The sequence below is a fragment of the Esox lucius genome, chromosome 18, assembly GCF_011004845.1.
Source record: "Esox lucius isolate fEsoLuc1 chromosome 18, fEsoLuc1.pri, whole genome shotgun sequence".
NCBI lineage: Eukaryota > Metazoa > Chordata > Actinopteri > Esociformes > Esocidae > Esox > Esox lucius.
In genome coordinates, this window is record NC_047586.1 from 11,387,313 (window position 1) to 11,404,868 (window position 17,556).

General features: G+C 40.0%; 2 protein-coding genes across 6 annotated transcripts; one reads left to right on the forward strand and one right to left on the reverse strand.

Annotated features, from left to right (window-relative positions):
* Positions 1-54: 54 nt before the first annotated feature.
* Positions 55-11,410, reverse strand: ttc13 (tetratricopeptide repeat domain 13). 3 transcript variants are annotated; one of them, XM_029114410.2, is made up of 23 exons: positions 11,228-11,410; positions 10,260-10,354; positions 9,918-9,993; positions 9,748-9,818; positions 9,477-9,542; positions 9,152-9,244; positions 7,633-7,749; positions 7,420-7,530; positions 7,231-7,313; positions 6,795-6,936; positions 6,076-6,250; positions 5,797-5,953; positions 5,499-5,629; positions 5,065-5,197; positions 4,852-4,944; positions 4,623-4,706; positions 4,456-4,540; positions 3,726-3,832; positions 2,345-2,480; positions 1,584-1,663; positions 1,421-1,499; positions 1,226-1,305; positions 55-1,131 (listed from the first exon to the last, which is right to left on the reverse strand). In XM_029114410.2, the coding sequence occupies exons 1-23, from the start codon at positions 11,406-11,408 to the stop codon at positions 1,017-1,019; spliced, it is 2,490 nt and encodes an 829-aa protein (XP_028970243.1). In that variant the 5' UTR covers positions 11,409-11,410; the 3' UTR covers positions 55-1,016. The 3 variants fall into 3 exon arrangements, with proteins under 3 accessions (XP_028970243.1, XP_028970242.1, XP_028970244.1); XM_029114409.2 differs by having other exon boundaries at positions 3,726-3,835; XM_029114411.2 differs by lacking the exons at positions 10,260-10,354; positions 11,228-11,410 and having other exon boundaries at positions 3,726-3,835; positions 9,893-9,966.
* arv1 (ARV1 homolog, fatty acid homeostasis modulator) lies at positions 11,399-17,300 on the forward strand. 3 transcript variants are annotated; one of them, XM_020056252.2, is made up of 5 exons: positions 11,399-11,620; positions 12,024-12,143; positions 12,294-12,447; positions 13,466-13,687; positions 14,187-17,300. In XM_020056252.2, exons 1-5 carry the CDS (start codon positions 11,498-11,500, stop codon positions 14,312-14,314), a joined length of 747 nt encoding a protein of 248 aa, XP_019911811.1. In that variant the 5' UTR covers positions 11,399-11,497; the 3' UTR covers positions 14,315-17,300. The 3 variants fall into 3 exon arrangements, with proteins under 3 accessions (XP_019911811.1, XP_010880848.1, XP_010880847.1); XM_010882546.3 differs by having other exon boundaries at positions 11,399-11,554; positions 14,187-17,299; XM_010882545.3 differs by having other exon boundaries at positions 11,561-11,682; positions 14,187-17,299.
* Positions 17,301-17,556: the final 256 nt, after the last annotated feature.

Below are 17,556 nucleotides of genomic sequence, written 5' to 3' on the forward strand. Positions count from 1 at the left end.
GGCATAATTATTGTTTTCAGTCATCGTTGAATAGAAAAACAATTTAAACACTAATTAGCCAAACAATTTTAATTACCAATCAACTTCCAAATTCCCAACAGACATCTGTCCAACTTTATATTGGCATTAAAATCCCCCTATTCGCTTTAATAAACAATACTAATTCACCCAGTAAAAAAAAAAAACAGCCATTCAGCAAACATTGTGAATGGCTGGAGAAATTAAATAACTTGTTGGTTGTTTCATTTGATCCTCTGGAGCTCATTTTATAACAATTCAGGCAGGCAATGCATATTTTATCTGATCATTAACAGTAAAGGGTATTGGGAATCAGAAAACTGAACAGAAAACCGTTTCCTATTATAAAGAAATTCTTCAAACTCCCCTCAATGCATCCCTTTGAAATTTGTTCAATTGTTATAAGTTAATAAAACCACAGTCAAATTATTTTAAAACATTGTACAGAAAAAATTTAAGAAACAATGAAAATCAGAAATGTCTCAAAATAAAAACAGAGGAATGATATCATGGAACGTATCATGCCAGCGCTTCCCCAAACCAACCCTTCCTTTTGCTCTTTATTGGTCAAGTTAAAATGTATTACTGAAAATGGCAATGCCACAAAGTGACACTCTCAAACATTGACAAGACTAAAAAAATTGCTTGACTTCTCTAAATGTTCAAGTATCCCAAGTGGAATTTAGTAGCCCTGAAGAAAAGTTTAAATCATAGAATCTCCTCCAATTTCTCTGCTTATAGTCCGACTAGCTCTGAAGATTTGACGAAAAATAACATAGCTAGTTTCCAATCATGTCTGAAAGATAGTACCAAGTGGATCAAAACATTTAATTTCATCGGCTTCACAGAGTAGACCCTAATAGGGTTTTGCTGGTATTGCACACACAGGGCCATACCTGAACAACATGTTGTTGCCCTAAATTATTTTTAGAAGTTTGTGCTTTGGAGGTTGAGCTTGGCCAGAAAAACTACAAGCAGAGAGAGTGGACAGAGTGCTGTCAGGACTTCTTTGGACAGTGCGACGTGGAGTCCGTGTTGAGGACTTCTATCATGGTTCTACTGGTGGGGAATGTTTCTGCTACTGACGGAAGACTCTGGTACCATAATGGCAGGCTGTGAGGAGAAGAAAAAACATCAACGCACATACAGCAAGGTACAACTCAGCAAAGGTATATCTGTTTTTTAAAATGTAATCAGAACCACTTGCCTCTTTAAATTCATCCAATTTTTGGCCATTTTACTAAAGCTGTCAGGACTGGGTGTCGTCATGGCTTCAAAATCGACCAACTGAAAAAGATGAACATAAAGACCACAGAGATTAATAATGAAGTATTAATAACAAGTAAAACTACTGAAAATCGTATGTAGTACAGCAGAGGAAAACACTATTCAGCAGTATTACCTTCCCTTTGGGGATTCTGCCCATCACCTCTTTACCACTGGCCATCAACGCCCCCATCACAACAGAGTACGCCACAACACTATGAAAAAATGGCAATGATTTAATCAACTGGAACGAATGTGATGGTCACAGACGACATTAAAAAAATACAAAAATAGTGTACCTGGATCCTCTGGAAAGGGGCATCAGGTTACAGAAGTAATAAACCAGGGAGAGGATTAAATTACACACTGCATCAGCATCCTGACAGAAACAGAAACAATGCCATTTAAACTTGGACAACATACAGAGGTCAAGAATACAAGCAACATATGCATCTTCAATGGGGTTGAAGTCCATAAAATAAAATGCTTTTTTTGTAGCCTATCAAAAATGTATGTGTGGATTTTGAGCCATGGAAGCAAATTAGCCTGATAACATAAGAACTATGGAGTTCTATAAACCATGGTTTATAGCAGTAAATTGGACACAACTGAATGCCAACTTTTACAGTCAGTGAAAAAAAGAGAGGGATTGTGAAAGAGGGAAAAGAGATTGTCTATGTACAGGTCTGTGTAGGTGTGTGCTTATTTTTATTATCTTGTGGGGCCATTTTTTCTCCATAACTATAGTAAAACCTGAAAAACGTGCCTTGTGGGCCCCATGAGGGGAAAGTCAATTTCCGGCTCAGGGTTTAAGTTTAGGATCAAACTTACAATTATTTTTAGAGTTAGAATTGGGGGTTCTTTAAGGTCCAGGCATTGTTGGTTAAGTTTAGGGTTAAGGTTAGGCGTTACATCTAGTTAAAGTTTTGGCATATATGTTACTTTATTGAGGTTACGGTTAGGTTTAGGTTTAAGATTAGGGCAAGGGAGCATGCAATTTTGTTTTTCAGGGCCCCATGAGGATATAAAAACCAACATGAGTGTGTGTGTGTGAGAATACCCCAAGTTCAGTGGAGAGCATTAGAGCCTTGCCCTTGGCAGTCAGGTCTTTGTAGATAGACTCAATCTCAGACTGGTAGTGCTGAGTACGCTCCTCTGTGGTCTGGGTCTCCACTGAGAACAGCATATCTCCCACACTAAGACAGGCACAAACACACAGCGTCTGCCCTTAGTCTCTACAGACATCTACTGCACTGTACATTCAAGAAGGCAAATGTAACCTGTGGCAAGTTACAGTTACATTAACATGCTGAGTCATTGTATTAGAGGCTTGCTTAGAACATTTCAGCTGAAAGACAAAGATTTAAGTACAACCCTGTTTCCAAGAAGTTGAGACGCTGCATAGAAACAATGTAATGATGTACAAGTCATTTATCCCTATATTTAATTGAAAATAGTACAAAGACAACATATCAAATGTTGAAACTGAGAAATGTTATTGTTCTTGGAAAAATACATGCCCGTTTTCAATGTGATGCCAGCAACATGTTTCAAAACATTTGGGAAAGGGGCACGTTCACCACTGGGTTGCATCATCTCTTCTTTTAACAATACTGAGCCCATGCAGTGATGTCCACTACAGAACTGTGTCTGTTTTTAATGCAATGAGGGCCCAAAGATGGCCATCCAATATTGCTTTTTGGCCTTTTACCTTGCATACAGAGATCCCCAAAGCAATTTCATTCTTTAAAATGTTATTCTTAATTTGTTGCACTATTTGCCCACACAGTCTTTCACAGAGTGGTGAACTCCTCCCCATCTTCACTTTTGAAAAAAAAAATAATAATCTGTCAAAACAATAGAAAATTGTGTTTACGGACTCGTTTTTTTAAATTTTCAGATTTTTGTTTATCGACTGAAAATAAAAACAAATATTATTGGCCTCGAAGGCAAAACTGGATCATGTTCTTATTTCCAGCTCAGACGGGCTGAGGCGTCGGACTAAGCAATATGACAGAGGGGGAGTCTGAGGTGGTTGGTTAGCTTCTTTTATTGGTCAGTTATGTTTTTTCATTGTAGCCTACATACCCCACGTGCCTCTCACCCAGTTAAGGGGTTGCTTGTACGGCTCGCTAAGCTTGAAGGCATGCCTGTCCTTGATGATTACGAGGGCGTAATTCGGAAGCGGTGGCAGTGTTTGACATCACTTATATGGAAGTGAAGAATGTTCTTCAGACTCAGTACGTAATTCAAAGGGCAGCGAGTACATACTAAATGTGATGAGGTTATTGCATGTTAAAATATGTTCAGTGAATTTTTTCCCCCTCAAACGTTTGTTTGATTTGAAAAGCCTAGGGGAACCACTGATGGAAGTCGGTGGAATGTTGAGTCAGTTCAAGAGCATTGTTTAATATTCATATATTTGAAGCATGGAAACTGACCGGTCTCCTGTAATGGTGATGGTAAAACCATCATATTCTTTTCCTGGGTCTTTTAGACTAGGCACCTTGGAGTTGACTGTGAATCCATCCCTGGTTTTTCTGTTAAACTGCTTCAGGATAAAAATGTGAAAAAACAGCAGCAAATCAGACATGTACATTAATTGGTAAAACTTGTGTTGAGTTGAGCTGATGTTTTCACAATGAACATTTAAGTAGGTCCTATCATGTCTAACACACACACACACACGCATGCGTTTTTATAAAAATGCACCTACTCATTCAAAACAACACTAGTTTTCTTCTAAACAACTCTGTGTAACTCAGGAGTATTTCCCCATGAATCTGACTGAGATTAAATAGTTACTGCTAATGTGGAAGATTATCATTAAAATGAAATTGCCAATATCTTTTGTTATACTATGCTATTAAATTCAGTTCTGTAATGTAGAACATTGTGACAAAACTTGGGTGAATGATGTTTCTTACCGCTGAGTCTGCATTTTCAAAGTTACATTGATTGGCAGAAGCGTAGAGGTAATAAATCCATTAACACAAGTGCTTGTGTGTGTGTGTGTACATAGAATATGTGCTTGCCGCACCAAGCTTCTGGATAGCCCAATGGCCAGCGCAACTCTGTACAACTTGGGAAGATCTAAATACATCACCCCATTAAAACTGATTGAGATGGTCAGGCTGGTACTATGGGTAAAACAGGATGTTTCCTTACTACCTTCATTATTGGGAGAAGGTCCTCCACGTTGTTCACATTTTCCAGTGCTTGTCTGACTTCCAGTAGGCCTCTTGGATTGTATGCCCTGAGGACAATGCATAAATAAGCCAAGAGTACATAAATCTGTGTAGAAAAGCCATCTGTATTTTCTGTATTGAAAAACCCACCCGTGGTAAACCAATATTCTGTCTTTGATGAAATTGAGTATGTCGTCAAAATAGGCCAAGTATCTGATATTGATGATCTGTCCTCTGTGAAAGAAAAAGCAAAACTATGTTACCAAAAATGTGACATAGGTGATTTACATTAAAAACAGAACTTCACTTTTTGTATATTAGATTCACAGTAATCATATAATTTTTTTTTGACGATTTCAGGTCAATCGACTTAGATTACCTAATGAGGTTGATGTGGTTATTGAACCCTCTGCTGAGACTTCTGGCAGGCATCTGATCCAGCCACAGAACAGGCTGGTCTGGATCTGCGATCCTTCAAAAGGGACACAACACAATGACAGGACCAAACCTCACAGGCTGACAATGGAGAAACCACAGAGGTGAATCACTGCGAGATCACTGGCGGTCCAGCCGTCCCACGCCCAAGCCTCACCTCCTCCATTTGACGGCTATGTCGAACATGTCTCTCCACTGCATCTGCCTGGTTCTGCCGTTGACTCGCACCTTTGAGTTGCTCCAGGTGCGCTGCGTAGCCTGCATGACCTCTAGGGTTGCTAAACCCATGGCTGTAGAGATCAAACATTTCACAACTAAATTCAAATATACTGCTGCAAACCAACTGGACTGAAGATGTATGATGGAGTCAGAACACACACTTTAGACAAAATGAACTGTCCTATCGTTTTTGAGGATCAGCAAGCCCGGTTGATTTTTATATTTTTTTTTACAAAAGGCCATTTCAAAAGGCAAATAACTGATCATGTTAAACGAATGTTACTTCATTGGATTTCAGTCAATAACGTGCCTAACAAGAGGTCAACACATGGGACGCTAACCGACAACAACGGGCCTCCGTGACTCACCCACCTCTGTGTATTCTGCGATTGGGAAGAAATCCTGGTGTGTTGTATTGCATAAGGGCACCAAGGTGATCAGCAGTGCAAATAAGCTTCTGAACTTCAGTGTGGTAGCTCTCAAAGTTCTGAGGTAGGACGTCCCTACAACGACACAACAGGACACTGGTTGAGTGGGCCAGGTGACAAAAGGGTTGAACGTGTGTCAGAGTCGTCTGAATGAGCCTACTCCATTGCCAGTCAGAATGCTGCCGGCCAAACATATTGCAGTGTGGTTCATTCTGTAACCGCTTCTGTCCGTCAGAACTCACTTAATATGAGGCTGCAGTCCGGGCTGCTCTTCATAGTCCTCTATAAGGAAAGGGAGGTTTTTGGCCCAGTGGTTTTTAAAGTTTCCTGGAAGATCTTGATCTACATTGTACTCTGCCACGGGTACGTCAAGATGAGAGTGCAAGTAGCGAGAGTACTCTGTTGGGGGGGGGGGGGGGGGGGGGGGGGAGGGGGGTTACATGAGATTTGTTTTCTTTAAAAGCTCTTCCGGAGGGAAAAAAGGACGACAGCGTTCAAACGTTTCGGCGCCGTCTACTCACCTCTGAGGTATTTCACTTTGAGATATTCTGAGCTTGCCTTCTGGCCCAGCAGCGGGTCATTCAACATGACTTTGGTCTGAGCCTTGATGCCTTCATAGAATTGCCCCATAGCCACGTGGCTCAGGCCCTTCATGTACTGACACACCTCGTTGTACGGCTCCAGCTGAAGACACCTCTGTGAACATGCACACAAAAAAACCACCATGCAGGCACTCCCCGTAATACTGTACAGTAGGTGTACTAATTAAAAGGAGGGGATCTCAAACTCAAACATACACAGTTATGACTCTCAAAGCTGACGGCCTGGACGGCCTGAGCCAAACGGCTTTACAATGTTTGGGACGCTACCCGACCATATGATCCACAGCAGCATGGGAGGCACAAGACACGGTAGTGTTTAGTAGATGACTGAAGACCTTTAATAAACATCAATGAGCGAAGCCTTCTGAGTCACCAGAGCAGGGCTGCCGTTGGGTTAACAGGCAGAGGAAGTACACTCCCAAATGCCATTACAGGGATAGACAGGGGATATGGGGGATGATGAGTGTCAGAGTGTGGCCTGCGTGACACACGTGTTGTGATCACTATTGCCGTTTGCTAGTCAGTGTTATCATCATCCGCCTGAAGCTACAATGAAAACAGGCAGATCAGGAGAACTGGCAACGGGTTGTAGACTGACCTGGTGTCATGAAAAATATGTTTTGTGACACAGCCATTACCTTGAAGTTGCCAATGGCATCCTGGATGCTACCATGGTGATACAGCATCATGCCCCTCAGTTGCAGAGACTGGATATGGTTCTGGTTGAGCATCAGGGCTTTCTGAAAGCTCTCCATGGCTGCCTCAAAGTCCCCCAGCTCTCTGCACACAATCAACTGGGATTACTGGTGTGTACTAAGGACCGTGAATACTAAGGCTCGCAAGTTTTTCCAGACAACGTAACCTTCGAATAGGGGATGAGTGCGTACTCTGAAAGGTGGATAAAGCTCCTTTTAACTAATTTCACTGCATCAGGGACAGGGTATACAGGCGTTTTAGCTCTGCAACCATTTTGAGTGTGACTGACCATGTTACTTGATCAGGAAAAACTTTAGGCCGTTAAAATGAGGCATATTGGTTGAAACCAAAGCAGGTCATAGAGTGTCCACACCGTACCGATAAGCCTGTCCGAGACTTTTGTAGGCATCTATGAAGTCAGATTTCAATTTCAGGGCCTCCTTGAATGTTTCAATGGCTTCCTAAATAGGAGACAAGTTTGTACTGTTGATGTGCAAGATTTTTTTTTTATAGGTTATATTGACAGCAAAAAAATAATAATATATTAATCTACAAAAATGTCTATACCTTTAGCATTCCTCTGTGGAAAAATGTTAGACCTTTGTATAGCATGGCAATGGGTTGGTTTTTCTTCAGATCCAATGACTGCTGAAAATCCTCCATAGCCGCCACATAATCCTATTTGGGGGGGGATAAAAATGGACAATGTATAGAGCACCATGTGAATGAAATTCTATATATGAACAAATATCAGAAACGTAAACAGATAATCCATTTGACCTCTGAGATGAAGAGCAGAGTTCCTCTGTGTCTGTAGAGGCGGGCAGAGGGTTGGAGCTGGATAGCTTTGGAGAGATCACTCAAAGCCTCACTGATCCTACCCAGTGGAGAAAGGATCTGCAAGCAAGTTACTCAGGTAAAACACATACACAATGCCTATAGAAAGTCTACACTCCCTTGTTTTGCCAGTGCCTCAGAGTTTCATGCATTAAAATGCTTTTACCCCCACTCATCTACACATTGTACTCTCCACTTTTAAGGAGAACTTAACTGTGAAATTAAATTGCAAATTAGCTTGCTAGGGCAGTGCCACTGGGCTGCACCCTCCAGGTTGGGAGGTTAAGTAATTAAATGGTGGATATAAAAAGATCACAAAAGCATTTAAAGCTCTTGGTGCAAACCCATCATGGCACATCACCCAAAAAACCACCATCCCTAGCATGGTTGAGATATTATCATTATCAGGGACTGGGGCCCTTGTTAGGATCAAAGGGAAAATCAATGAGGCAATGTACAGAAACCTACTTGAGGAAAACCTGCTCTGAGAATAATCTGAAACTGGGACAGAAATTCAGCTTTCAGTATAACATCAAACCGAAAACACAGCCAAAGGTACAGTGCAGTGGGTTAAGGAATAGAAGGTAAAAGTCCTTGACTTGACCCGCCAAAACCCCAACCTATAATCCAAATGAAAAAGTGTGGCTTGACTTGAAGATTGCTGGTGATCCATGAGCTCCAAGGAACTTCACAGATCTTAAAGTATGATGTAGAATAATGATAAAATATTGCAAAATCTAGTTGTGTAAAGTTGGTAGAGTCCTATCCCAAAAGACTCACTGCTGCAATTACAGCAAAGTTACTTCCACCAAGTATTCCCTCATAAATAGACTTATCCAAATCTAAAAAAAAAAAGATATTATAATTGGACTTATCAACACTGCTCTGAGATAGAGTTATACAAAAAGTTGACAAAAGTGTTAAACACCAAGGCAACAATTTGCCTTGGTGAAAGCTTTGCAAGCTGTTTGCATTTTCACAACCAGCTGAAAAGTAAACCTTTGACTCGTCAAGTAAATATATACAGTTTTACCATTTTGATAAAAAAAAACAGTAAATTTGGTATGTAGATAAGTGAGGGGTATTAAATGTCAAAAAAGAAAACAACCTCTGAGGCACTTACGCAACAAAATGTGGAAAAAAGTTTAGGGGAGTGGGGCAACAACTTTCTACAGGCACTGTAGATGCTAATATCATTCCTCATGATTGTTTTTTTAGGGTTAGCGCAAGGATCTAGTAACTAGGCAACTTCAAGGCATACTTTCGATGCAACACAAGCTGTGTCCTGTGAGACTTTTCTAAAGTCCTGCTTGAGAGAACACCACAACCCTCACTCACAGGTCGCAAAATGGAAACCTGCATCCTTCAAACACACATGCAACATCAACATAACACTGAACTTAAGTTGCCAGACACAATGCCTAAAACAGAAAAACTGTAACAGGCCAAGAATGACCCTTACTTCTGCCCGCTGTTCATACACCTCGGGGCGGTTGGGCTCCAAAGCGATGACTCGACTCAACTCGAACAGCGCCAAGTCTGCATTCTTCATGTCCTTCCATATTAGGAGAAGAGACAGTGTCACCTCCACCCGACACATCAGGACAGAAAAAACCACCCCCCTGACCCTTGAACAAATATGTGCATAGACATGTGTGCTAACTGGCAAGCGGCTTCTCTGGGGGGCACATTAATAATCAGAAGGCAGCGCAGACTACGTAGGAGAAAAATAAAACTGCTGGTATCAACATGGTCAAGTCCAGTATCATACTGCATGGATCACTAACCTGCAGACTCTTTTTCCCATAAGCTATCCCTCTCCCGTAGATGGCACTGACCAACTCTGGATCGCCCTAACACAGGACGGACACACACACACAGACACATATGAAATGTGACGTTTCTTGCGAACAGTACAACATTTTGGAGAAGGGAGAAGGGGCAAGTAATGTAAATGAAAACAAAAACGAAATAAATATTCAAACAGTCAAGTAGACCAGATCAAGGCAGGTATGAACATTTGTGTTGTAATTTATGCAAATATGAACGTTAACCAACCTGCAGTAACAAGGAGAAGTGTTTGACGGCCTCATCGTACAGGCCGTTACCAATAAGAACATATCCTATAGCTATGATTCAAAGAAAATAAGAGTCAAGCAATAGGGCACCAACAGTAGAAATGTATACCATAAACTCCACATACCCAACTCTTTCTAGACTCAAATTACCAAGCTCCTCATTTGTGTTATGGCTGTCCACTGCAAACGGGAATCGTTTTTGCTCAATGAATATCTTGGCTTGGCTCTGTTTGAATAAATAAGAGTAGTTAGCCAAGCATGGTTTCCTCTAAAAGTAAAAAGCAATTTTTCTGTTAATTAAACCAGATTTCATTCATTTGTAAGTAACATCAGATCACATCAGAGATTTTTCAGAGATCAGAGATAATCAGATTAATTAAAAAAGATTGGTCTGCCAGTGTAAACACAGCCATAGGGTCATTTTCCAGTAGAATGATGAATCACTCAAAAAGGCTAAATCCTTGACATTTCAGTAATTTATGTGCATTTTACCAGAATTTTCTCTGCGTTGAGAGAGAAGACAGACTCGCATGGTGGATCGCTTCCTTCCTCACAATCTGGATCCTCCAACTGTAGAATAGAGGACTCTGAAGGGGAAATACATTTGCATCAAATCCAAAAACATCAAACCCCCCAAAAAATTGCTGCTGGCTTTGCAATTACTGGATGGATAAGGATCACAAACATTTCTGCCAGCAACAGACTGTATATAATATATTGTTGGTGTATTAATAAATAAAAGCCTGAGCTAAAATGTTATATGATCCTTCACAGGGAACGATATTTATTCTCGTTGATATGTTTAATTAATTAAAAGTTTGAATATCGTTGGATACATTGCATGTGCTAATAAAACCTGGCTGTGTAACCAAGACAATGAATGAGCCAGCGCAAACTTCAAGGTTACGTTCGCTCAGCAAAGGTTTGGAATAGTGTGGTAGACATCATGTATAACAACTTAAAATAGAATAACACTATATTATTATGGGACTTGAGGACGTTGTTAAAGTACTTTCTATTCATTTGTACCTGCCAGCTGCAGAGCCTCTGTCCACCCTGCCCTTTACTATTAAATCATAACCTCTACTGTACGGTACTACAGCAGGTGATCTCCTTTGCGCTTGCTAGCTTACGTAACAACCTGTCAAGAGTCATGCCTAGAAGGGTAACAGCTTTCGTCAAATTTGTCAAAAGTTGCTTTTTTACCGTCTTATATTAGCTAAATATAACCTCTTTCATAACACTTACTTAACTATCAGAGTTAGCCTGCAATGGTAATAATCATAACTTGCAGCATAACTTGCTACAACAAGTCAAATCTGACGAAAGCTGTATCCTCACTTGTCAAAACCCAGGTCGATAAGCGCGGAAGAAGGGTTTCGGGGTTAGCTTGGCTAGCTTGCTACATTACACAGCCAGTTGCGTGGACGTGGCAAAAAAACAGTATAAAGACCTCTTACCACAGTCCGTTGCATATTCTTCCCACTCTGACGGTGAGCTGCAACCATGTTTGTGCAGTTCGCTATTGAAGAAAGTAAGGGTAGAGAAGTATTCCGTGGAAATAATAGCAGGGGATAAGTAGAGAAGTGAGAGCGCTACCACAACAACACCCCGGCCAGCAGGTGCCATGTTGTGTTTCATGTGAGGAGCGCGGTAGTTTAGGTAATGTAGTTCCTGGGTGCCTATGCTCTCGCTAGAAAAGTGTTGCTGGCCTAACTGCAAAACACTACATGTCCCAACCAATCAACAATAAAGCCAGGAAGTTGATGTCAAGCCGGTTGCTCCAGGTCCGTGGTCCAATTTACGACTATAATACAGAATGGCAAAGGGGTACTTTAGATGTATTGAATGCAGTAAGGATGCGCAAGAGCTTCATAGAGATTATAGTAATGGTATTTTGAAGATAACCATATGTGTGAGTTAACTAACTGGCTAATAATTTGTTTTCTTTATTTAGATAGTTTTGATTATGGTGAGGCTAGCTAAGCTTGATAGCTACTGCTAGAAAATAAAGCATAGTGTCACTGCTAGCTGTAGAAAACGTGTTCTTGTTTTTGTGTACAGTATGTGCCATCTGTTTAGCGAGGTGGAATTTTCTTTTCTACCTGTATAAGTAATGTTGTCCTATACTGACTCTTCAGCTGAATTTTCTATAGAGTACAGGACAGTACTACTGTACAGTAGGTTCACCCGTACAAGCTAGCTGAATAAATATTATTCAGTTTTGATCGTGTGCCTGTCTGTGTTTTCTTTCAGGAATCCTGCCAGAAGCCTGTGGACAAGTATATAGAATATGATCCAGTGATAATTCTGATTGATGCCATTTTATGCAAATCTCAAGCGTTCAGACACATTCTCTTCAACACTGCATTAAACGTAAGTGCAGTAAGCTAAAAAGCTGAAAATGTAGGGTCTGAGTACAATGCATGGTTTGGAAAATGAATTAAACTTATTTATTTTTGCATTTATACTGCAGATAGAGTTACATTACATGCTTCTATGTCATATTGATGGTGTCCTCAACAGATTCACTGGAAGCTGTGTGTATTTTGCCTTCTGTGTGAGGCCTACCTGAGGTGGTCACAACTTCAGGGATCCGAACAGAGCAATGACCCTGCAGACATTATTAGATACACCAAGGAATGGGATTTCTATTGCATGTTTGGCCTGGCTGCTCTTGGTGGGTATATTAAGCATGGGAAATAATATACATTGGTATATTACTATGACAACTAATTAATATCTACAACAAACATGCATATATGACAATAATTTTAATAGACATTTAAAAAAATATGTAGCCAATGTGCTAAATGACAACAAAAAAAATATTCAGATTATTCTGGCAATTCTCACATAGAAGCATCATCAGATGGAAGGATGTTAAACATACTTTAAAATATATATATATATATATATTAACTTATTGATCCCAGGTCACTGCTGTTAATAAGAAGGGGTTCTTAGTATACTTGGTAAAATAACATTCCACAGAGGTGGAATGGGCATTGCATTCACCAACGCTGGCAGTGGATGAAAATGGCTTGGTCTGGAATCTTGGTTTATACGTGGTACAGAATGGTGGCTGTCATGTCACTTTGGGGAAGATTTTCCGGTACACATTTATACATAGAAACTGAATTTTCAACTCAAGGGTCTCCAACAGGCTAGGAATATTCTATGCTTGCAAATTGTTTTGGATCCCTAAAGCCCAACATATTAATTATAAATATCTCAGACCCTTCATGCAAAAATATTCAAAAGTAATGTTGCAAGAATGAAGTTATCCCCACATAGTATACTTATATCAGAACACTGGGGTATTTCTGAAATAGTAATAGTGGATGTATTCTCAAATTAATGTGAACCTTTTGTATTTTCTATTGAAGCATAATCTATATGTTGGAAAACATGAAGTGTAATGACAACAATGGCATGTGGTTTAGACTCTACAGGTATGTGTTACACATCATAGGGCCATAAAGCAGGAATTTATATATGTTTGTAATGGCCTAAAATGTCCACTTCCATCATGTTTTGTTCAAGAAAACTGCAATATAAATGTAAATGGTCTGTTTCAGCATTCCTCCTAATGAGGTTCATACAGTATGTGAGAATTGCCAAATATATTGCCAAAAATATTTTTCATCCACACTCATCTGCTGGTTGGTACTGACTGAATGTTCATTCATTTGTAGAACTGGGTGCGTTCACTGTCGGAGTGCTGTCCTTCCTGTGGCTGGTGCGGTGGTGGCTTGGCTTTGACTTTGAACTTCGCTTGTTGCTGAAAGCCCTCCTGCTGTCCAGCTATGGCAAAGTTCTGCTCATCCCAGCAGTCATATGGGAGCATGACTACTCCCCACTCTGCTTCAGCTTCATCAAGCTGTTTGTGCTTACGTCAAACTCTCAGGCCATCAGAGGTATGTCAACCAGCTGATACCTCAGTCCAGAAATTCTTCCATCAATTTAACTCACATTCACCTCCCTCTCTGTTCCTATCAGTTCAGAGAGTTAATTGAAGTGAAAATGTATTTAAACGGTTGATGATAACTAACCAATTTCACACCTAGTACCATACATACCATTCTTTTTTTGATGAACCAAAAATAGATTTACTAAAATGGTCAGTCATCAACAGTTCCAGTGAATCCATTCATTCATTAAAACTATTGTATTGGTGTGCATTGGTTATTTTGTTTCCGATAATCAGCCCTAGAAGACAATCACAGGATAACTGCTTTTGGATGTCTAGCGAAGTCTTCATGTTTTATTGCGCATGTAGTTGATTAAATGTATTTCTCAAATCTACAGGCAGATGTAGATTAGCATAATTCTCAAAAGCTTTAAAAATAAGTACTTTTCCTGCCTATTGTTATGAATGCGTTGCATAACCTTATCATTTCCTCTCCTCATTTCCAGTCATTCTGAACTGCAGCAGAAGGCTCTCCCTCCTGGCTGTGTGTGTGGGTCTGCTATTGGAGACATGTGTAGCCCAGGCATTACGGACGCTACCATGGAGCATACAGGACATCCTGCCGTTCCAGTGACCTGTTTCAGGCTGGTTCAGAGGAACTCTGTTACAATGGCACCTATTATACTCCAGAGAGCCAGAGCGTTTAGTGGTAACTGGCAGGATTGTGTGGAGTGCATAGTGTCATGTATTGAAATACTGACGCCGGACGTGAAACAACTTCTCTGTTGGGATTGGATTAAAATAAGGCTACGGGACATTCCTGAGGATATTTGTATACCTACTGTCTAAGAAAGGGAGGCAGCAAATGGTGAACATATTCTTTATTCCGTCCGGTGCCAAAAACCACAGGCTTTGCATAAGCGAAAGGTTTTGATTTGAAACAGATGTGATGAATGTGTTACTGAGAGAAAACATGGATTGTACGTTTAGAGTGAGTAGCCCTAGAAAATATTTTTTCAAATTGAAACTGTGAAAGAGAGTAATACTTTCATTGCAATCCCCCAAAAAAGTTGATGGTTTAGGATGGGACGGTGTTTCTGTCATCATTTGACTCGCACATATTTCTCAGACACCACTGGCCCAAATTTGACAAAATCTACTTGAATCAAGTGTCTTGCCGTAGAGATCAGTGATTGGCCAGATGTTAGACCTATAACAAGCGATTGAATATCCGAGACATCACCAGCACGGTTATGACCGAACATGGGTAAATTACGCATATTGCCATAGAGATCCAGCATGCGTTGTTCATTAGGGATGATATGTATACTGTTGCAAGACTAGGAGATGTGAAATGATAAACATTTGACACATCTGCTACCAGTGTGTAGTCAGTTATGTAGTGCACACCCAGACATGAGTTGACATATTTTATGATCAATGCTGGCTGGCACACTAATGTCCCACAGACATTTGTATTGTTTGCAGACAGTGCCTGAAGTATGTTATTGTTTTGAAATATAGAGCTTAAAGCTTGTTTGCAGACAGAGCTTGAATTTGTCACTTGTTTTTCTAATGACCTTTTCTTTTTTTTCAGAAATACAGATGTATTTTATTTTTCTCATTCCTGTCATAACTCTGTTTAAACGGAATGCCAAGATGTATGGTGTGCTCACATGCTGTAACAGGCCTTTACATCGTTAAGTGAACTCTACCTTATGTAGTTTGGTATCCTTTAGGGTTAGTCAGGGGTCTGTCGTTCTGAATGGTCCAGGAAACAATGTAGTCATTTGTTTTTAGACTGCTTGCCTTGCAAGCACCTTTGGAACAAGTGAAGATTAGGAGAATCAGTACCTTATCAACAACCTGCAGACTGAAATGCTAAAACAGAGATAATACCTCAGATGTTAGAACACTGTACGCTAATGTACACTAATGTATCTTTTTAATCAGAGATTGGTTTTCTAAAGAGCAGATTAGGGCAATATGGCCGATCCTCTATGACCTTCTGTTTAAAACCAATAAACAGATCTCTAATTTCTATTGTACTGACACAGCCTGGTGACTTCAAACAAGGGGAATGTATTATGAAAGGCCTCAGGTAGTAACGGCTAACTGTAGATCCATTATTGGGAAAACACCCAGTAAAATTGGCATGTGCCTTCAAGCAAGGTTGAGGGGCGTGATGGAATAAAACTGGTTTTAACCATTGTAATAAGCCTTCCAAATTAAGCAAATATAGCTGTGTTGGAAGTAGAAAAAAGACTGGAAGAGTACCAGTAAGCTTGTAAGTCTTTGTAACATTATTCACCCTGGTTTACCGTAGTAGTCGATCATGTGTCTGGATAATGAGATTATTATAACAAGAATCACATTAGAGGTATTACAATGTTGAGACAGGAGCATACATGTACCATAAATGTAGGGAAATAACGGTTGAGTCATTGGGACAGTAAAAGATAGAATGAAGATCTCATAAGGATTTTGCCACCCACTTCTAGATATTGAAATCTGACTGAAGGAGAGCTTATTGGTCTGTGTCAAAACCATGCTGGGAGTTCTCAATCAGCTATTCTAAAAATAATTGAACAAGTTAACCACGGAGGTACTCTGCAATCACATATGTTGGCACCATTTAAAGTAGAGGTCAGATGCTCTTCACACCACCTTCAAATGAATGAATTCATCGTTGTTTTCTTTCACAAAGTTTTTGAATGAAACCCATCTACATTTTGCACATAGCCAATGTGCTTGTGAGGCTAGTTGTCTCATCCCACTGGCAGAGTGACACATACCTTGGATTTGCCTTCAATTCAGGATTATGCTAATCTGCCATAATCTCTTAAACAGGTGCTCTGCCCAGCACAGAGGTGTGCAGTACAAGTTGTATTCCTAAAGGGCACTTCATATTAGTCAAAATACAGTACATTCTCACTTGTTTGAATACATGTAGCACATACTGTATCGTTTGAGGGTGAAGAGGGGATTAGTTCCAATGTGCCTCGATTTTATCGGCCCTGCTGGGTTGGTTGGTAGCTAATGAGGGTTGACGGTTGCTGTCTGTCTCAGGCAGGATAGAGTTACAACGTAACAGTACCAAACAAAAACACTGCTAAATTGTCTAAAACGTTGGAGACGTCTCACAGTGGAGAAATTAACATGCATTTCTCTGGTAACAGCAGTGGACATTCCAGCAGTCAGCATGCCAATTTCACACTTTCAAAATGTGCATCTGTGGCATAGTACTTGTTTACAAACCGAACATTTTAGTAAAGGGCTTGTCTTCCTAGCACACGGTGCTCCTGTGCAATCATCATTTTATTTAATCAGCTTCTTGATATGTCATACCTGTCAGGTATATAGATTTCCACTGAAGAAACCTGTAACTGACAATTTTCTGTTGTATTTTTTTTAGTTAATCAGTGTTGATAATGATTTGTCTGTTGAGTTGAACAGGTTTTTATCTTTGAAGATATCTACAGTACCAGTCTAACGTTTGGACATGCTTACCCATTCAAATGAATGACTATGTATGTACAGTCGTTTGACTGGTTCTGTTCATCATTATTGAGCTAATATGACTAAAACCTTTTTTACTTATTTCATTTGTTAACCATATCCAATAACAATAGTGTAGTGAAGACATTTCTGAAAATGTAATGCATATTTTTTCTTCGTAAAGCATATTGAATTGCTTCTATGTATTGTGCTATATAAATAAACTTGTGTGCTATGACACTATAACGATCGAATAAACGCTCCAGAAGTGCAATCCAATGTACTGTTGGTGCACTAGTGCTGTAAAGCCAAAGTTAATCATAGAGCTATAGAGTAGAAATAGTGTGTTCAGATGCCTTTGAATTACAGTTTTATGCA